At 47.0% G+C, this 22,522-nt stretch overlaps 1 protein-coding gene across 2 annotated transcripts in view; it reads right to left on the reverse strand.

The window, feature by feature from the left end:
* The window catches only part of SH3PXD2A (SH3 and PX domains 2A), a 269,677-nt gene that overhangs the window by 170,689 nt on the left and 76,466 nt on the right, over positions 1-22,522 (reverse strand). For both annotated transcript variants that reach the window (XM_075026320.1, XM_075026319.1), the window contains exon 3: positions 21,588-21,663. In XM_075026320.1, coding sequence (XP_074882421.1) covers positions 21,588-21,663 — 76 coding nt within the window. The remainder of the gene's footprint in view (positions 1-21,587; positions 21,664-22,522) is intronic.

Raw genomic sequence — 22,522 nt, forward strand, 5'->3', positions numbered from 1 at the left:
AGATGCCATCTCCTCCAATGCAGCTTCACTGGTAGTTGTAACACACTAAAAAGGGACAGAAGATTTAGTCCACTTCGTTGCAGTGATGTGAGAGTGTTGCATTTGGTTCAAAGATCTCTGTAGTCCAGCTCCCTGTCTACAAGACTGGCCAGTAAAAGATACACAAGAAATTCAAGAACAGGACGCATGTAATGGGATCTTTCTCCTGATACACACTCCCCATTCCTGCACACCAGTGGTTACCCTTTTTCGGAATTAGAAAACAATTTCTAGCAACCAGCATTGGCTCCATCCTACAGAAACTGCTCTAGCACATTTTTGAACCCACAGATATTGTGGTCCCTATAGAGTCCTCTGGAAATGAATTTCATAATTTAATCACACGGCATGTGATTACATACTTCCTTTTGTTCACTTTAAGCTTGCTTTCCAAATTTCACAGGCTGCACATGGTTTTTGCATTCTGAGAAATAAAAATAATCACGACCTCCACATTCTCTCAAATTCTTCGTGATCTCACAAACTTCTACTCTATCCCAACCACCACCTTTGTTCCAGACTGAAGACTTTTAGTCTATTTATTCCTCTCATACAGAAGCCAATTCACCTCTGTAATCACCTCTGTCATGCTTCTCAGCACCTTACTTTATTATATACCCTTTCTGAGAGGCAATGACCAGACCTGCACATGGTATTCACGACATGGGGAAATCGTGGATTTCCGCAGCTGAAGCTCTGGGTTTTGTTCTCCATTCTTTGCCTAATTCCTTCTAACGCCATGTTTGGCTTTCTGACTGCTGCGCTGCAGTTTTCATGGAAACATCCTCAGAACTACTGAAATCTCCTTCCTAGATTGCAGCGGTCCTTTTTTCCCCCTCCACAGCACTGCTTTGTGCTTACCAACACTGAATTGCCTTTTTACCATAAATATCATGAGATCCTCCTCCAACTTTTTGCAGTCTGCTCCAAATTTGAGTATCCTGAGTAAATTTTGTGATCAGATAAGTTAGTTATATCACTGACACCCTCTTTTGCAGATCCTGGGTTGAACAGCACAAGATTCTAGAACAGATCCTTCAAGAGTCCTTGCTGGTAAAACTACGTTTCTTTTGGGATATGAAATTCTTAAGCCTTCATCCAGAGAGGATGCATTGCTTTAAACTGTGGGTATATTTTTCACCTATCAGCTTTCAATCCCCTATTTTAAAAACTTTCCTGGAACATTTTTCATTTCAAACATCAGAAACCAAGGATTATTGTTAATGTTCACAAATGCCAAAGCATCCATCCTTAAATGAAGGCTCCAATCTGGCAGAAAATAAGCTTACAGCCTATGTCAGTCATACATCAAATAACAAGAAAGGCTGTTAATATAATTATCTTCTTATTGCTATTTTGGGAGGCACAGTAGGTTTTGATGGAGCTTGTAGTAATAGGATCTTTTATGCCATAATTTACGAGCACGTCTGTCTTGAACAATTTTCCACATGGGAAATTAATCACATTCTGCCTAATGGGAGGAAAAATATCCCTTTGCAGTTTGAATTGGATTTGCCATGGTCAATTGGACGTGGGCTTCTTCTTTATCCCTACTCATAATCTGAGGTGTAGTGTTGCCGTCCAAAATTCACTGTGTTAGACTCCAAAGATGGAGATATTTCACTGACGGGTGATACTTTTATACAATGCCCACAATGAAATAAGTCAAATATGCCAGCATGGCACAGTCACAAAATTGGATTGTGGCATATGTCAGGTATTGTAGATAATTATTGCAGAAAGCACCTCCCAGTAAATTTCAACTGCAGCTTCTATATAGTCCAGTAACTTTGGTGTTACTTCTGTGAAAAAGAAATACTCAGGCCAGATTTAGGAAGCAGGGAACACATATCTCCCCACCAGTGGACCTACACAGATCACCTGGAGCCAGGCCAGGATGAAACGGTTGATCTGGCTTTGCTCAGCACTGCACTTGGCAACGCAGCTCAAGCCACCATTTCGTGGACTCACATTCTGATTTGAAGGTGTGAAACAAGTTCCTGGGTTGCACAACTACCTAGAACATTCATGGTCCTCCCTCTGATGTGTACCTGTATCTCAGTGGTACAACAGGAGTGTATTTATCTAAGGCAAGGGCTTGCATACTTGAAATCACAACATAAGCAGCTCCACTTGGTACAGGAGTACAAGACCTCTCATCAGAGCCACTGCCCATCCAGAGATGCACCACTGGGCATGAGGTCCTCGGAGATGTGACTTGATGCTGAAGGTCACTAAACATTGGGGCCATGCTGCAGTTCTGAATGACACAGGACAAGGTATCAATGACAGCTCAAGGACTCACAGGTCTCATTCAGGTGTACAACACAGACGTTTATTCCTGCAGGCAAACTCCTGCAAGAGACCACAAGGAATTGAATTGAAGGTTCCCCATGTGCCAGGCTAATGACTCATCTGGAGGCTGGCTGTTCTTTATATCTCCACAGGCACTCAAAAATGAACTGTCCAGAAACTGGGGCTGGCCTTCCCTAAGGTTTTTACTGAGATAAGTTGCCAAATTTCAGTTCAGGTTCAGATTTTAATCCCTTCCTCTCTTGTCACCAAATACCCAATGTGCAGAGTGAAATGTCCTGGTGCCAATTCATCTGCATTGCATATCTCAGAGACACACTTCTGCTTGAAAAATCCCAATTTTGTTTTTGGTTCCAGTGGAAAAGGGGAAAGAAAGAGAGACTCAGAAAGGGTAAGGGAAAACAAACCAGAAAACTAACACTTCAGCTGGCACCTGAGATAAAGAAGGTGTTTCCAGGTAGCAGGAAAGGAAGCCAAAAAGATCCGCGTCTCTGGGATCCCTTGACTTTGCCATTAAGAAGCAGAACACAAAGTTACCCAATGTTTCTTTAAGGCTGAAAGACTAAAGGAAAACAGGATGGCTTAAAGTAAGAAGGAGTAATCGTATGACTGGAAACTATGAGTGCCCCTAGCCAAGCACCCAAAGGAACTGAGTAATGTTCATTAGTCAGTGACTTTATTGGTACTTGGGACTTTCGACTGCTGAGCAAGATTTAGACCAAAAAGATATTTTGGGGCATGCTACTCTATTTATGTTTGGACGGAATTCAGCCTCACCCCGCATAATATTTTTCCGTGCTGGTTTGAGCAGAATGAGCCCTCACTTTTTCCCTGGGCAGGCTAAGAGTGTGTCCTTTCTCGGGATCAGCACAGTGGAAATGTCACTTTGCAACCAGCAGTGTGAGGGCAGAGGGAGAAGGCTGGAGAGGAGCAGTCCTTCTGCAAGGAACCTGAAGATATTTTCCAAAATATTTATTCCCAGAGCAGAAACCCACCGTCCCAGACACTGTACAAACACAAGACAGTCCCTGAGATTAATTTGCTCACAATCAAAATGCTCAGTTCCACTGTGGCTTTTGAACAAGTTAACACATAGCAGAGAGGTGCTGAGCACCTGAATTAACACTGGGAACTTGTGCAAAACAAACCCCAGGTCATGCCTCAAAACTATCCAATTGCAAGAAATACGCAACATTAAAGGCTTCCTGTTCAGCAGCTTGGTGATGCTGCACTTGCCACAGCAATGTTGGGTAAGATTCAACCACTGGCAAGGTCCTGCGTATGAAGGGATTGGGATGGGGAGAGGAGGGAAGCAGGACCATTGGAGCGCAGAAGAGAAATTGCTCAGGCACCCAACAGCCCACACCATGCAGCAGAGCCTTCCACTGCACTCATTTGCAAGATGCACAAGAGAGTATTATTACCTGCTGTATTACATAAAACGATGTTGTTGCAAATGGATTTGAAAGATTGGGCTTTTTCCTTATAGGAAGAGAAGGGAAGAGAAGGGAAGAGAAGGGAAGGGAAGGGAAGGGAAGGGAAGGGAAGGGAAGGGAAGGGAAGGGAAGGGAAGGGAAGGGAAGGGAAGGGAAGGGAAGGGAAGGGAAGGGAAGGGAAGGGAAGGGAAGGGAAGGGAAGGGAAGGGAAGGGAAGGGAAGGGAAGGGAAGGGAAGGGAAGGGAGAAGGCAGAAGAGAGAAAAGGGAGAAGAGAACAAGGGGGAAATAAAAAGTATTTCTTGTAACTGCTACAATGATTGGTCTGTGACATGAGACCCTCTGAATGCAATATTTATATGCATACACTTCAAAGAGCACTTTCAACTGAGGGACTGGTGTTGTGGTGACAAGATTTATACTGGTACCACTTACAAATCAGAGGGGTGTTGTCCAGAAATCATGGGGTTTGGATTAAAAAGCTGGAGTAGTTGAGGAGAACATCAGATCTTGAGAAGTTTCTACTACTGGGTAGACTAAAATTCTTCTTTTTGAGGCTGAGATCTTACAACCACAAACTACTGACCTTTCATGTCCAATTGCTACACACTCTCAATTAATCTTCACAATCTTTTCACAGTATGGCTCCGAATAACCAAATCACAGAACTACGGCACTGGAAGGGAGCTCAAGAGACCAGCAAATCCATTACCCTGATTCATGGCACAATCAACTCTACCTATGGCACTACTGAAGAAGTCTGTTTAACCTGTAGTTACAGACCTCCAGAGATGGAGACTCCTCACCTCCTCAGGCAGTCCAGAACCAAAATCACCTCTCCAATGCACTACAACAAATAAGGAGGATGCACATGCAGTATATTTCGGACATGAGGAAAAGTTTAGGTCTGATTCAGCACTGTGTTTCCCCCTTTCACCTGGTCTAAGTCCATGGTTTCAGTAAATCTACCTTAGCACACACTCAAGAATGACCAGTTCCAATGACTTTGCTCTCCAAGGTGAACCTGATATGATGAGGATGGGACACAGTGAGGAGAAGACAAGACCAACAAGGGGCAAAGGACTATGTGCAGTGAGCCCGATCACTTGTTAAATACCTTATCCAGACCGCAGGGGAATTAAAATGACTTCTTCCATTCACTCGCTGATACTGTGTCAAGCCTTAGCTTACACACACACACATCTTAAGCATTTCTAAGTATGCACTTTCCAGTCTTCTTATTTTCCCTTCTCTGAAAGGAGAGCCATCTGAATCCCAAGCAGATCCTTAAATCACTCTGAGTCAATACACAAATCTTGTTTCAAGTACCTTCTTTTTCATGTTATTTATCCAGAAAAAGTACCAGATGAGTCTTTTTCACAGGTGTTTCTTTTGGTTGGTTTTGTTTGGTTTTTTTTTTTTTAATTTTTCTTTGGATGACACTGTTTTCCACATTGTTTATTTTAACTTGCATTTTATTAATTTTGTTCATGTGCCAAGAGGGCAAGACAGGTGCATTTCAGATATTGTACTGGAGTTTAATTAAGTAACTATTACTTGAAAAAGAGGGCACTGAAATGACCTTTTTGAAAATATTCACAAAACAAAGACCCTAACTTATTTCTGATATTTTTGAAGGCATACAGAACATTTCATTTTTAATGACAAGCAGATCAGTCCCCTGCAGTCAACTCTTCAGACAGCTCAGCTGCCTGGGAATGATTCAGGAGGGTCACTTCTGAGTCAGCTCAACAAGTCAGGTTGCTTTAGATCATCTTATAACCCCCAGGAAATGTGCGTTAGTAACAAACCACAGAATAAACCCAGAGCCCCCAAGGAACTCCAGCCATCACAAATGGTGAAAAGAAAAATTATTTCTCGGCCCTTTCTAGGCACTGCAATAGGGAAACGCTGCAGAAAGGGAAGTGCACATTTCCAAATGAAAAAGCCATTAACGAGAGCAGAGTCTGGCCCTGGAACTAGCACGATCAGAACCAAAGTGAGCGACATCGAGGCGATGTCTCATTGCTATAAGTGAGAACCCAGCCCAGCTACGCCACAAGATTAGAAACATATGCAGCATCAGTGAGCCTCTGGGGGACAGCAAACTGTTTCAGGCTATAGATGACAGAAGAAAAAGAGGAACGTGTGGGGGACAGTCCCTTCATCGTGTGCTGGCACTGATATGGACCCAAAGGACTTCAGAAAGGGACACAAACACCCGTGCTGGCTACTCTGCAGCGCCACAAGGACCTACATGTGGCTCATGAGGCTGAGGAAGCCCAGAGAAGCCGCATCCTTGTGCCAGAAACAAGTAATGTGCAAGAAGGACAGAAGCGAGACAGCAGTTAACAAGACTGAAGAGGATTATCCCCTCTCCCCAAGGACCCACGAGTAAATACAGGTTTTCCTGCAAGCATACTGATGCTCTTGACACTCAGGGTAATAGCTTTCCTTCCATTGTATTAAAATAGCTAACCAATTTGAAACAGAAGTCAAATTTCCAAACACACACACAAACACACACCAGGAACACACTGACACTTTAGAAAACAGGAGCTGGGGTCAGATGACACTTGGGCTCTTCTGAAAATTTCCTGCTGGAGCCTTTCACGCTGTAAAACTACCCTGAAATAATTCAAACACTCCAGGCGGAAAAGCCAGCTGCTTCCCTAGGTCAGCCTGAGACCTGCTCTTGAGATCCTTCACTTGCTCACCCAAAAACAATCACATTCTTGGGAAGGAGGCTTTTACTGCCTTCCCCAAGATCCAGAAAAAGCCCAGTTTGTGATCCCCATAGGCCAATAGGAGGTTCCTACACCCTGTCTGCACCAGCCTCTGTTTGTATGAGGCTGTGTTTTATGAGCCCGAGAGCATTGCTTTGAAGAAGGACAAAATGGGAGTGAGAGACTGTAAATCGCCTGGGAAGAGCAGTACTTCGCTCTCCCTGATGCTCTCAGCCCTACACCCACGCTCTTTCAGTGTGGTACCAACGTCAAGAGAAACTGTGCCTTGGGCAGCCTAATCTGAACCAGACTCTTGTGGGAAACAGCCAGGCACTGCCAGGAGGAGACCGGGCTCCCACCACCTCCCTCCCTCACGCCGTACTGCAAAAGCCACAGATCACCCCACATCGCCCCAACCACCACCCTCCTGTCCTCCGAGGATGCAGCGGTGAACCGTCCACTCTTAGTTACGCTATTGCATATGGCCAGCAGTCAAGAAACAGTTTTTCCTTTGCAAAGAAATCACTTCACCATAATGTAGTAATTTTACTCCCCGGTAATTAAAAAGCTTAAGCTCCAACTCACACTTCCAAACATTTGCTCAGAAGGGAGGAAAACTAACAAAAACATTCATAGCCATCACCAGAACCACCCCTGTGAAAGGCCTAATTCCCTATATTGCTTTAATTAAAAGCGGATGAATAGCAGTCTCCCAGCCTAGAAACCTTTAAGAGAAATAAAGTCAATCTATCGGCTTATGAAAATAGGAGGAGGGAAACAAACACAAAAATCCTGCCAGTTAGGGCTTACCAGAGGATTATAACATCTGGACTCTCAAGGGGAAGTGAACCAGGGAATGGACAGTATGGAGAGGACACAACCACCTCTCAGAGAGACCATCACGCACAGGGAGCTGGCGATGGGTGAAGAGGAGCAGAAAGCCCCACAGAGACACAACACCCTTGCCTGCATGTTTTTGTCTTCACGGCTTCCTGGAGGAACACTCCTATCTGGTGACACTGCAGAACAAAGGATGTGGTTTAATTGCAAAGAAAAAAGAAGGGAGGGGGCTGGGAGAAAAAATCCTAACAGATGATGAGTATAGCTGACCTCCAGTGAAGCAGAGAACAACTTGGTGAGGAATAATCTAATCCATAAGAACAAAGTATTTATCATCACTGTTACAGCAAGAGACCACCCTGCTCCAGAGGACATCTGCAAACAGATGTGAACATGGAGGCTTTAAGCACGGCAATAAAGGCACCAGTTGGGCATGGGTAAATACAGGAGAACTTTAACGCTGCAGTATTTGACTGCTACACAATCTTTTATGGATTTATTCTTTTAACGCCACGGGGAGATATGGCAATTCTAGTTTGTTTCTCCTTTTCCCCAATAAAAGAAGTGCAGAGAGTTTGGGGGTATATTTGGACCCTCTACACCCCACCTGAGTGCTCAGATCCTCTGCTTCCTATTTCTAAGCACCTCTGGCAGTGTGGAAAACTAGGGACAAGTCTTGGGAAGAATTAATGACTAAACATGGGCTTAACTAATGATTTCCAAGATCGCACCCTACGGTTGGGGGACAGAAATAAATTGAAACCGAGCCCCTAAGTGGGCTCCAGCCCCCTGCCAGCCCCCCTCACCTGTTCCCACATGCCCAGGGTAAGCCCACACATGGTGGCGGGTGTGAGATGTCATCTCCGGGGCTTCCCAAGAGCAGTATCGACACAGGCCCAGCATGCATGCACAGAATGAACCAAACTCAACTGTTTTTCCACTTGGGCCAGAGAAAATTAAAACCTTGTGAAAGTCGCTTTGTCTTAGAAAGAAAGCAAATTTACTTTGCTTAGCTTTATTACATCTTAGCCTTCTTATCAGTTTGATTTCATTCTTAAGTCATTTTAAACCCTAGTGTCATATAATCTGGCAGCTACAGTGATGGGCTTTATACAGAAAAACATAGGGAAAGGGTTTTCAAAAGCACTCAGACCAACTGTGACTGCTCCTGCTGAAGTCAACAGTAAATCCAATGATACCACTGGGAGCAGAGGTCAAGGCTGAGTAGGCTTGACGCTACAGAAACTTACGGGTGGGATTTTCAATCTCTTCAAAAACGATTACTAATAACAAAGTATATTAAAAATAAAGAGCTAAGTTGTGACCCTGAAAATATTTACATATGTGCCTAGCTCACAGCTTGTAAGTAATTGTGGGGGGCCTGATTTCTCTCACTTTCTCTAATGTAAGCCAGGAATAAGGGCCCAGATGCGTGTGGAAAACCTTGGCTCACAGGGAGAGTCAACTACAGCGATTTTGGTGGAATTACTCATGCTCTGCAGAGCTTTCGAGCACAGGCATGCACACAGCAAGGCTCCTTAGAATCACCAGCATCTTCCTAAACCCACAGCCACACTGACATGTAAATACACCAAATGGGAGATGGGATTTTTCTGGCTGCAATGGTGCTGGATATCTGCAGAAACAGCATTAAAGTCCACTCACTTCTAATAGACCATAATAAAACTTGGATCAGAAAATGAGGGCTAGTTAAGGAAAAATGGGAGCAGGTTTGGGGGGGAAGTTTTATTATTTGTGTGGATCTGACACTGTGACATGAATTAACCTAACTTCAAAGGATGAAACATCATTATTACAAAGCATTGCATTGACTATAACAATTTCCAGGCTATTATGCAAACCCAACTGAAATAATATTATGGGTACAGGATTATTCTAGTTCCCTATTAATCCCAAGAGGAAGAGGGATGTGACTTATTTTCTCATCCTGACAAATCATCTCAAGATGCTGCTGAATCAGAGGTGCTTGCAGCTTAAGAGGAAGTAAGTAAAAATGTTCAGCTTTTATTACTAAGTTTGAGGATTGATTAACAAGAATGTAAAACTAAACCTCATTTAAATCCCCTCATTGTTCATGATATAAACCCTTAGATTGTGTAGTTACTCTGGAATGGAGAAAGAAAAGAACTAGAGAAGGTCACCTCCCCAGCTATTAATTTCCAGGCAGCTTCAGTCCCAGGTTCCGGCACAATACAGCAGTCTTCACTGCAAACGTTTCAGGGGAAATGCTTTACTTGCATAAAGGCTGCAACTGTTCCCACTGCACTGAAGCCATAAAACTATTGCAATTGAACCAAAACTTGATAACAGCTTAATGGCATAAAGCAATATTTGGACTAAATTGAACCTGATCATATCACTCTAAAGTTCTTTTCCAAGTTAAAGGGCTTTTATTTATAGTCTGTACTTACACCCAAGAGACTTTGACATATTTTAACTAACCTGCCTTCCTTGTCTTCTTAACCTTGGTCCCTTTCCAAGAAAAAACATGTCACCTGACCACGGATGGGGTTTGATTTCCAGCAGCAGAATTAACCCACAACACAAATCCCTTGTGTTTATTCACTGAGTGATGGTGCATGTCCTGGGGAGTGAGCTTAGCCAATATTTCCTTGATGAAAGGGGTGGAGGGGAACAGGCTGGAGGTGCCTCTGTTACCACATCAACCACTTGCATGAAACAAATCTCTGAATCCCACCTATTCTAACTCTTCTGGTTTCATGGACACCACCAGAAGAGCAGAATACGCTGAGACCCACCAGTGGGTCGGTGTCACTATTACTGGGACTCACTGAATCTCCTTACATACAGGTCACCTCATGTTGACACAACTGTTGCAGACTGCCATACTGCAGAAACATGGTTTAGACAGTACAAACCTGGCTACAAGGAAAGACTGACTGGACCTCAGGCAAAGCACACCGCAGCCTTCCTTCCACCCGCTGCGTACACACTGGAGGGAATTTGGAGCCGCCCCGGCAGTCAGATACTGTGTCAAAAGTACACAGCATCTGCATGGCACTGCACCAGCCACCCCAGCTGAGGAGGGCTAATGAAAGGACAACTGAGCAGCATTTATAGACCAGAGCGCGTCAATTCACCCTCTCTTTGACAGGGCTGGAAAAAATAACATTTTTGTCTAGGGTGAGGAAAAGAAATTGAAAACTAGGATTATATCAGGTTGAACAATGTCATGCTCAAAAGAAAATCTTTTCCCCATCTCTGAGGGTCTTTTTCAATCAGGCCTAGCAAGCGCCTCCTCTGCACACAACATGGCTCACGTCCGCTCCAGACCTGGCCGGCTGTGGGCATGTGACGTGCTGGTGGCATCGCACAAGATGCCGCAGTCCCCAGATCCCGGACCCCTCATCTGCCTGCAGCAGCGCTACCCTGAAAGCTTCGTGCCTTCATTTCCCCAACCCCCTTCCCACGGCCGCTCTCTGGGAAGGAGCAGGTATATACCTCACTAGCTTGGCTACCTCACTAGCTTGGCTTTGCTAGAGCAAGCCCAAGGACCAGGAAGAGAGGCCCCGGCAGGTGGTTCAAGCAAGCTCTCGGTGGTCCAGCAGCACATCCCTGGCTGTCGGACGCGGCAGGGAGCAGGGGGGTCCAGCAGGGCAGTAGCACGCTCCAGCAGAGCGGCTTTTGCTTGGCGGACAGCATGCCCCTTCCAGCTGCGGGCAACCCACTGGTGGCCCTCCCGTCCCCTGTCACCATGTACCGGAGCCAGCAGCAAGCAACCCCTTCTTTCTCCCAACCCCTGGGAGAAGCGGGTGGCTGGGACAATGTGCAAAAGTAAATATTTACGTAGCCGGGGCCTTCCTTCCCCTGCCCTGTATTTTCTCCCTCTTCTTAAAATGTCACAGATCAGCTGTTTTCATAATTGTGCAGGAAATGAGTTCCCTGCTGGCTGGCAGCTTAACACCCGCGTGTGCTGGGTCTACTGTGGCTGCACTGCTCATCTCTGCTGCCGGCTCCTGCATCCATCTGGGATCTTCAGAAGATGGATTTGGCCAGAGGGGAGACAGGACAGTCAGGAACGTACGCACAGAGCTCCGTGACTACGGTAGTCTCTCTCGTAGCTGCAGCTTAGGGGAACCCCTATCCTCTGGTCCGCAGGTCAGATCAGGATCCCAGGAGATCCGACACTCTGTTTATGCCACTTCAGAGCAAACATCCAAACCAGACTAACACAGCTTCCTGCCTGCACGCAGCGGTGCGCACACTCAGGAAATTCAGGCGTATTTCAAGCTTGCGACTTCTTCTTTGTTCTTCGGACAAAGCCTCGTTCACTGGAGATGTTACTAAAAGGATTATTATCTATAGGAGACTTCTCTTCCCAAGAGGAAATCTGCTAAACACACAATTCTGCATTTGCTCTGTTTTGTAGGAGCCAGGATTAAGATAGGAATATTTTCCCTTCTGCTCTCCGCATCTAATGATTTAAATAGACCAGTGCTGACGACACTGCCTAGTGGGAATAGGCACAAATGCCTTTACCCTGTACTCTGGTCTGATGGTTTTACTGCTTGCCTGAGAGGGTACCAAGTTATCCTCCATTTGGTGGAAAGAGTTGGAAGAAGAGTTGGAAGAATTTGGTGGGAATCACATCTAACGGTGCACTCAGTGAAAAAGTGAAGTCTGCCCACCAGCCCAAACACCTCCAATAAAACCCCATCAAAGGCCAAACCAGACTGCAAATGTTTTGCTTATTCCAGGTCAGCCCTGTGCTGTTCAGAGCCCTGAATATAAGAAGGAACCTGCAAGTCTGAACTTGCCAATGCTTAGGATGTAAAAGCAGAAGGAATGTAATTTTCTGCTCTTTATTTAGAGGTGGCAAAACCCTGATAGAAAATTACATGGTGAAAGTGCTTAACTTCAGACCCAAGGAAATTTGAGAGCAAACATTAATTACCTCCATCCTGAGTACAAGCCTGGGGCCTGTATTAGCACCTCTCTGAATGGGAGAAGCTCAAGAGGATTGAATTTCCCACTTCTAGGACTTAGTTTCTTTTCCTCATCTACCTACCCTTGGTTTCCTCTTTCTAATTCCCGTGTTATTTCCTTCTCTCCACCCCAGCTCTCCCATTAAACAGGACTACAACTCTAAAAAAAAAAAAAAAAATCACAGGGGGGCAGACACTGCCATAGATTATTTCATTATAGTGGAAATAGATTCAGTTTGGCAAATCCCTGCCCACAGTCTCCCCTCACTGTGCTCCTGAGTATAAAGATCCCCTTATGAGTAAGGACAAATGTGTTCACAAGAGCCTGAAAATAGCTGCATTGTGGAGCAGGGAGGTCTGCAAACACACTACACTTAAGAACATCAGCACCCAAAAAGCTTAATAGATAGAGAAGATAAAGTAGGAGAAATTACTTGCGATCAAGCAGCAAATTCCCAGGTTCATTATTTCCAATCCACAGGGAAAAAAAAAAAATCACAACCTATTTTAAGCATGTGAGTATATAAATAAATCAGCTGGCCCAGCCAAAAGGCAAAGTGGACTGAAAACGGATTCAAACAGAGGTCTAGACTATTACTTAGTTGTGAATCTCAGCTGAGCTCTGCTCTCCTCTATTGCCCAGGCAGCTTAAGTCTGAATACAACAGAGACAACATCAGGCAGAGAAGTAACATCCAGAGGGAATATCTAGAGCCTGTAGGGCTGCAAAGCCATCCGAGTCCCTGGCAAGCTTGACTCCCGTGTTAAAAAGCACTTTCATTATATGGGCCATTTGTTGATGGATTGTGGGAAAAAGTCAGATTTCAACCCAGAAAGGAAGACAAGCAAACCCTTATATAAAGCCACCCTCTCACCAGCCTGTGGGTTGAATGCAGAATGCTCTCAGACTTGCTACATACCACCCACTTTAGATTACAGACTTGCAGAGTTATTTTTAAAAAGTAATTATAGTAGTAGAGGGCACACTCATCTGGAACGGCTGCCTGAGGAAACGACGAGCCTGATGCAGCTCAAACTGCTTTTCAAGTCTATAATCGTGTTTATTTATTGCCTTTAAAAACAAGAATCAAAATCCAACTAATTTCTGAGTAAAAAATGTCGATGTATTTCCCCAAGGAGTCCAAGCAGCTATACTGCACTGAAAACCCGTGCTGGCCTTTTTGGTCTAGCATCCAGCGCTGAAAAAAAAAAAATAATAATCCCCATTAGCTCTGGCTTCAAGCAAACGCAAACCAAAACCCCTTTCCATTCTTTGTTTTCCCTTGAAACCGTGGCTTGATCATTACAAAACTCTCATCAGGAGACTCAAATGGTCTAATGAGAGGCAGATCATGTTCTGCATACGCTGATTTCTGCCCAGAGGTGCTTTCTGGTTGAGCAAAATATCAGCTCTTAACCTGTTTGAGAGGAGCAGGTACAAGCCCCAGAAGAATATTCTGTAGGTTTTTCCTATTCCAGCCCCTCGTTTCAGCTGCCAGCCAGCCGATTTTGGATCTGTACGCTGAGAAAGGACTCAGATGAGACTGAAAGAGAGGGAAGAGGACCAGGTACTTGGGCGGATGCCAGCATTGTTATTTTTTTTCCCTTTTTCTTCCTTTTGTAATTAAATCAGGCCTTTGGCTCATGCCGTATTAATGCTTGAAGACCTCCAGAAGGCCTGACGATGCCTGTGAAAGAGGCTCAGCATGCAAAGCCTGAAGCCCCCCCGCGCTCCATTACGTGGGGCTCATTACAGCCCCTTCCTCGGCGGGCAGCTCTGAAAGACGGCGGTCGCTGGGGGCTGCCTTTTCCGCAGCTTCTTCAATAGCAAACAGCCTAAGGGCATCCTATGACCTCACACTTCACGACTTCGTCTTTCAATCAGAAAAGACTTAAACCCTAAAAATATCTCCACAGAGCACTTCGAAAATAATACGCCTGCCTGCCCCCCTCGAAATCATCAATCCTCCCACCGCCCGGCCGAGGAACAGCCGCTTCCTCCCGGCAGCCCCTGCTTTCCCTTCAAGCCCGGAGCCGACAGGAAATCCATTCTCCTCTTGTGAGAGACAGGAGATGGATTTTCCGCAATAGGTCTCCTAGCAAGGCAGAAAATAGAAAGAAACAATAGAAACTGCTTTCTCAAACAATAGGAGCTGCTGAAGAGCAGCTCACCAGAAGCTCGGCATCACCCAAGTCTTAAATAAGCTGGAGTGGAAGCAAGCCAAGGACCTGTTAGTTGTCTTGCTAACACACTACCCTGGCTCAAATATAAGTTCATTTTAAACCTGGAGGCACTCTCCCCTTTCAAAGAACAGGCAGGAAAACTGAAAATATGTATATTAAAAGGAAATTACATTGCATTATGGCGTGGCCCCCAAAAAGCTCTCCAGAGCTGTTCAAGCACTCATCATCCCATGCCGCAGAGTCATGGGTCACCTCCCCACTCCCCGGCAGCTCCTCTGAGGTGAGGACAGGGGACTGCGATGCTGATTTACTGCAGGTGGGTGGAAGGCGATGGGGGGGAAGAGCCCCTCTTTCTCCATCTGAGAAAGTTTGCTGCCTAATATTCAGGAAAGCACAGCAGAATATCTTAGTTATTTGTGTTACACAGATAAGACTTGGCAAACGAGACATCTGAGACTCTTCTCTGTGTGTGTGTGCCTATCATGCCTGCAAGACTACCCCTGCATATTAAAGGAACACTATTTAGGATAACTTAATACATATTTTAATTTAAAAAGTAAGATATGACTGGGTCTAAGATAAAGAGAATTTTATCTGATCTCTTCTTTTTTTTTTTTTTTTAACCTTTAAGCTACTTTTTGCCTGGCTCTGAACTGCTGCAACACTGTTCATTTCTGTGTAGGTCAGGAATTCAAAATGACTCCAAAGAAAAGTTTAAATCACTTACTAACACCTCATTGCCCTGGCTCAGAGCGCTGCAGGAGAGGTTAATCAAAAATGGAAAACAAGTCTGAAATTAAACATATTTTTGCACATAAAATCCAGCTAAGAATTAGGGCAGGGAATGCATTTCTTTTTAAATGCCTGGCTAGCAACCACCTCTCCAAAGGAGAAGATGGCCTACAATAAGAATATCTCTGAGATATCTAAGGGTCCTCCTCAGCCAGCGTGCTCCTTACAGTCACCGTGCCCCCTGCCTCCCGAGGTGGGCAGAATAAACGTTGAAAATGCCTTGCATGCACTGACCACCGCTGAAATGCAGCACCTTTGACAAAATTACACATGGCCACATCCTAATTTTGCTGACCCTAGTCTCAATTTACACAGGCGGAACATGAACCGCTGGATCTGAGGGTCACCACAGTGCTGGTTGTTAGGATGAGTCCGTCATCTCTGCCCCAGCACAAGAATAACCGCCCAAGATCTCCGAACAAAACGCTGTTTCTCCTCCAGCCAGGAGCAAAACAAAAGGAGCAAAGCTGGAACATACACAACCGAAAGGAAAAAAAGCTGCTCTCATCACCACGGATGAAATCCTGCTGTTGCAAACCTGCTCGAGCCTTTCTCCTCAGCCTCCTCTTCCCCAAAGACAGCACTGGAAAGGGGAGGGGAAAAAACCCCACCACCCCAACACACCGAACTGAAACCGAAAAGCAGACATATCCACCTGGGATGCAGTTCATCAGCAGATCTCCTTCCCCGCTGCAGCCTGCGAGCGGCAAAAAACAGAGGCAAGGAAGGTCCCGGCCAGCGCTGGCGAGAGGTTATTCCCCATCCTCCCGCATTGTGCGAAATGGGGACGCTCCCGCCCGCCGCCAGTGCTCCCCGCCTGCTGGCACCCCTCGCCAGCCCCAGGTATCTGGGCGGTGCTGGGATGGCCTCCCGCGCCCTCTACGACCGCACCTCTCCCTTCCCGCAGCCCTCCTGACTCACCCGTGGGACTAGGCTTGGCTGGGGATCACACCCCCAGCTCCTGCTTTGCTGGGGGAACAGCCCCCAGCAAACCTCGGGCCAGGGGAGGAGGAGAGGCTGCGGCTTCTCTGGGGAACCGGGAGCCTTGCCCGGAGATCAAGCAGTTGGGAGAAGCCCTCCCGGCACGGACCAGCTCACCCCACTCCCCACCCACCGTCGCTGGCACGAGCCGTGTGCCGCGGCTCAGGAGCAAAAAACGGGGCCAAACCTGCACTACCTGCAGGGATCTTCCTGCCGCCCTATATTTGCCGTCCTTAAAACGCCTCAGCAGGCGCACCGCGCGTTCCTGCTGCCTCGGGGCCGAGGAAGGAGAAATCCCCAGAGACCCCTTCGAGATGGTGCCAGGGCATTTGTCTTCTCAGGAGGAAGGCAGGTCATCAGGGCACAGCGGGACCAGACTACGGCTGGTGACAATCCACCACACCGGCATCCCTCCCGGTGTCCCAGGACGCAGCCACCAAGCTCCGCTGGCAGCACGTGCCCCAAAAAGGATGGTTTCGTCTTTCCTCACCCTAATCAAGGGAAGAGGAAAATCTGAGTGGGAAAGAAAGGAAGAGAGAAGGTGCCTCTCTGGCAGAGTATCCCAAGCGCTGGAGCCAGGCCGGGGTGTTGCTTCTGCAGCTGCCTGACCAAGCTGGTAGGACAGCCTGCACCAACCACCCGGTCCCCTGGGATAGGACTGGGCTTCCCAGGGCTAAGGAAAATCAGGCAAACAAAGCAGCCTCCTCGAGCAGGATGTCTCCCTCTCCAGGCAGCACGGAAGCTGCAGAGTAGGCATCCTGCGAGGATTTTCCCCTTCCAGCACAGCCTATGCGAAAACCTCCTGTTTTATCAGCAGGGCTCAAAACTGCTTTGAACTCCAGGCAGGAACCAAGCTGGAACCTGGGTAGAAAGTGCAAGGGGCTGCCGTCATCAATGCCCAGCCCTCCATGCCATGGAAAGCCCAAGCTTCTCTCCACAGCAGGGATCTGCAGCCCAGTAGCCAGCGTGACGGGATGATTTCATGCTGTGCAGTGCGTTTTCCCCAGGGCTGTGCTTTGGAAGACATGGTGGAGCAAGAAGAGCTGACATCCCTCCAACTCCAGCTTTGTCTCCAGATGGCTCTTCCACATAGTGCCAAGAGAAATGAAAAACAATGCAAGCCCTGGAGTCTTGGGTCAACCACTGCAAAACTGTTAATCCCAGAGTTGCATGGCCCTGCCTTTGCCATTTGTTTTTGCCACCGTGCTCTCCAGAAGCTCAGCAGACCAGTCTTCTCCTTCCAGCTGAAGTTCCTTCATTAACTACCTCAAGATCCCTGAAACAGGGAGCCCAAATCCGTAACCTCTTCTCTCTGCTGATGCAGATATAGAAGTATCTGACAGGGAGGGAGCAGAGCTTCCAGTCCACACTCCAACGATTGCTCTTCAGATATGCAGCAAGAGAGGTGATGGAGAAATCAGTGCACTGCAAATGGGCTCAACCAACAGCCACACTGGTACAGCCAAACAGTGCTTTTGATCTGTGTCTTCTTACTGTGACAAGCCGACTTTGGTCTAGAAACGTGTTTTTGCAGCAAATTTTATTCTAATTCTTCCACAGTCTCCCTCCATCCTCCCAAACAAAAATTTCATACCACCAACTACAAAAATGCTCTCTGGCCACCCCACAAACAGGGCTTCTATGTGGTTTTCTTCTGCCTCACCTCCCCTGATGCAGACTTTTCCAACAGTAAAAAGGGAAATTGGAGAGAAGGAAGAGAAAACTCATGGGAAGAAGATAAAATGGGGGAAAGGGAGGGAAAATAACAGTTTTGCCCTCTCGGAATGGTAAAGAAAAAAAAGAAACCACACAGAAAAATTGAAGGCAAGGGAGTGACTCTCAAAAAGTAAAACAAAACTACAAAGTTATCCACAGGACACCTTTTACAGGACTACCTAACACTGCTTATTATTTCCTTGCTCCTCTTCATGGCACTGAAAGTTGTAGAGTCCTCACTTGTGTAAGAGGGAAATGGGGGAAAAATATATATGAAGAAAGAAATTGATAAATATAAGATGAAGGTGTCTAGAGGAAAGAAAAACTGCACTTTCCTGCCGTTGAACCCAGTATAGTCTCTCCTTGGAGGGCAAGGCTCTGAACTCTGTTACACTTTCCTTGGTTTTTACAGGTAACAGGATTCCTGCACAGTCAAATACTAAAGCTTGATTGTCCCAAGAGGGAGCCACCTTTTCCAGTAATTTGCAACCATATAACCACCCCAAACCAGCAGCAGTTGGGTGCAAAGGGGGCTATCATCTGTGCGTAAAGCAAAAATCACAGCCAGCACGTAACACGCCAGCAAAGCAGTAGCCATCTGCACCCAGGTGGGGATGAAACCTGCAGTGAAACGCTTTCTAGTACCTAGGGAATTTGCAATCCGTGCAGACAGTGGGACAGAGAGAGACGTACAGCTGGGAACTGAACAGGGCCGTGGGACACCTTTTGCTTTCCTCATAAATGAGGATTATGCACCACCACCCCTGCTTTGTGCAGGGTAAGCTGAGACATAGCATGACTGTGCCCAAGCAACAGGACCTGGACTGTCCAGCCTCTTGCTCCAGATGCATAGCCGACCAGTGCTCCGGATCCTACTGGGGTAACAGCTGAGCACACACTAGCCCCTTCGCTGTGGGAAGGAGATGCAGGAGCTTGCTTTCACCCAGAGAGACCCTCTGCATGCCCTGTCTGCCATCCAGATGATCGTGGATAGACAAGAAGGGTGTCCCAAAGGCCATTCATCTCTTGGTTTAGACCTCTTCTCCTCCCTGTGCCAGAAACAGACCCAGCAGCCTGAATCCCCCAACCTCTGCTATGACTGCTAAACAGTCAAGGTATAGAAAGGGAGAGATTGCACTCCTCCTTCGGGACCCACCACAGGCCACCACCAGGGCTGGGTGGCCCTTTGGCCCGACCTGCTGTGGTCATCCTTCCGTTCTTCCTTTCCAGCCCTTCGCTGCAGCAGGAGATTTTTGGGTACCGCACCACCCACTTCTGCCTGTGCAGCAGTGGCTGCACAGACTACTGCTGCAGCTCCACCACGCTACAGGTGACCTGCCAGCCAGTCCCATACGCACCCTCTGACATGGCAAAGTGACCTGCAAAGGTGGCTTCTCAATTCCCGGGCTCAGATCATGCCTTTATTTTAGGAGAGCACCACAGCATTGCTGACAAGCAGGAGTCATGGGCTGGCATATGTCAGCTTCCTAAACCTGACCTGATGGGGGGAGGTTGCCCAAGCCTGCAAGTGGCACAGGCAAACCCTGGACACTCAGAACCCAGCAGGCAGAGGCACTCCAGCTTGGCTGAATCAGGCCCATGATAAGCAAGCAAGATCATAACATCTTCATAAAAGTAGGATTTAAGTACAAACATCTGTCCTGCTGTTTTTTAATTAAGACGGTTTATAGCTAGGTATTCGTTTCAGTAATCCACGGCTCTGGCTGCAGAAATGCCATGCGTATTCTAATTATGGCAGCTAGTTTATTTAACAGGGTTTGACATTTAGCTGAGTCACCTTGTTCCCGGGTAAAGCAACAAGGCCTTTTCAGCAGTTCAACAAGAAAGAGAAGGAGATTTGATATCGAAAGTAGAATGTATATCACAGAAATTTTAAATTAAATACAGCTGAGGTCTATATTCTATTCTGGCAGCTTCTCTCTTTGGGACACTAAGTCAACCCAAATGTTTTCCAGATATAACTCCACCCCTTGAGGACACACAGCAGTACCATCTCCATCGTGCTCTTGGACGGTGGGAAGGGTAGGAAGTGCTGTAACGGGCATATGGGATGTATCTCACCCTCCGCAAATATCACCCAGCCATACATCAGGACATCCGTCACTAAGAACTGCATACAGGCACCTGCATTCAGCCAACATTTTTCTAGGACAAAGTAAAAGAAATGGGCCATTGACGGTCAATACAGGAGGAACAACTGTTACCTGCAGACAGAAATTTTCCTATGGCACCTGACCTACAGCCATTTGCGCCCCTGTACAGTGCTCTTCAAGGATCTCAAAATGCTTTCCAGCAAGAAAGGCAGGCCAGCAGTATCTGTCCTCATCGTACAGAGGTTTCACAAAGTGACTTGTCTATGAGTTGGTTGGTGGCACGGCTGGAAAGAGAGCCCACACTTGGACTCCTCTCCTCATCCCAGGTTGGAAATGGAGGGCAACGCCACCTCCCCCTGGTTGCAGATCATCTGGATGCAGCAGAGAGCAAATCCCAATCCTGGGGCTGCCTTCCAGAAGGTCCGTGGAGGCTGACAGGCTGCCATGCTGCCCTACTGCGGCTCTGATGCTTGCGTCATGTATTTGCGCTGCTTGTTTCCAAGTCCCTGCTTCCCTGCCAGCCCTGGAGCAGTGCTCATTGCACATCTGGAGCAGCTGCTCTGCCTGCAAACAGCATCGGGGACCGCAGCATGCTCCTGCAGAGGACTAAGCCCTCCCATCCCAACTTCTCTTCACAGACCTTTGGGGAAGAGCTGGGATCTCCTTTTTATAGTTAAAGACAAAACAGACCTTTTAGGAGGCTGAAAATACTCCATTTATTCTGACAGGCAGTGCAGCAAGCCAAACTTTAAACCAACAGCCAGAATCGTGCAGTCAGACAATAGAGAGCTGGCCTGAGTGTGCATTTCCAAGGGCACGCTGCGGTCTGGCTCATCTCCCCTATGCCATCCCTGCAGTCGCTGCTGGAAGAAGCTGTGTGGAAGTGTGTGCCATTACTCTGAGGGGAGGATATCCATCATGTCTAGGCCCTTTCTGAAAGCTGTCAGAAGGACAGTGGCTCAGGCCAAAAAGATGTTTGCTTATCTTTTTGGCCAGCGTTGTAGAAATCCCTGTTTGCATTTAACCTTCTCTCAGTTTCCTTTATATCCCACTGGCAACTCTAATTATTCACTCCTTATTGTACAGTAACAGTGTCTGCAGAGCCACAGCATCCAGAAGCAAAGAAGACTGTGTCTCTGGTGTTCCGTAGCCTCCCAATTAGCGGCCCAAGCTCAGGGTGTCTGGCTGCACCCCGCATCCCACAGGCACAGTCCCCCAGAAGCCGTCAAATCCCTTTGTGTGGCAGCAAACGAGCCAACCTGAATCTGAACAACTGATGCAAGATCCTCTGGGAGCCCTAAACACCATGCCAGTTATTTTAGGAGGAGGTGGAGGTCTGGTATCACAGGACTGCATGTACGAGTTCCCAGGGAAAAGGCATTTGTAAGAGTGGTGACAAAAAGTAATAGAGACGGTGGTTGAGAAAATGCAGTTCCCAACCGCTCTAACCCATCTTATTTAGGGCTTTTCCCACAGCATTACCTGGTAGAAAAGGGATGATTCTTTGCTTGGGGTCTTTCTGGCCTCCTTCAATAGGGAACTTGTCCAGAAGCTGCATCTGCAAAGGAAACAGAACAAACATCTTAGGGGGAAAACATGGACTGGCCACACAGGAACCAGGGGATCTCTTGGTCTGTGTGTGGTTTAAAAGAGGATTAGCAAAGCAAAGCAACTGCAGGAATTACTCTGCCTCATTGCAGGGGAGTCTGTACATAAAAAGGTACAATACAGTTCACTCCAAGGAAGAGAGGGCAAGTTTCTGGCAGCACAGAAGAGCTGGGACAGGGCCCAGGCAGACATCTGAGCCTGGCCTTGCCGCTGCTCTAAAATTAGCCTCTTATTCTTCATTACAAAACACATGCCTTGACTCTAATCCACAGCCTGCCCACATTGGTGGAGACACCGTTTTTACCTGTCCGTATGACAGACCACCCACCTGGCTAAAAATGCTGTTCAAGCAACCGGATTAAAGCGTATTTAATAAAACACCCGCTCTGCCTTCTTGCTAGCAAGGCACTGCCCACTGCCCTGGTCCAGAAGAGCACTCCTGCTTTCCCAGGGAGAGAGATGGGTTTGGGGGGAGTATCTTCCACTGCAGTCCCTACATGGAGGACCACAGCAGAGAAAGGGAAGCAGGGAGCGAGGCCTCAGAGAGCAGAGCATCCCAGAGAACACCACCACCACGAATGGCCAGAAAGCACAGCTCAAGGTGAGCATGCTCTCAGCCTGTGACAAGCACCCTTTAGCACATGGTTATGGACCACCTGAGCCAGAGTTTCACCCACACCAGCTGAGATCTTGCCCCACCAGCTCCTAAACCCTACCCAGCACAACCACCTGTTTCTAAGACACCCCTAAGGGCCGATCAGGTTCAGGATCCTGTTGTACGCAAAGTCGCAACCAGCCTTCAACCTGAG

The sequence above is a fragment of the Buteo buteo genome, chromosome 4, assembly GCF_964188355.1.
Source record: "Buteo buteo chromosome 4, bButBut1.hap1.1, whole genome shotgun sequence".
NCBI lineage: Eukaryota > Metazoa > Chordata > Aves > Accipitriformes > Accipitridae > Buteo > Buteo buteo.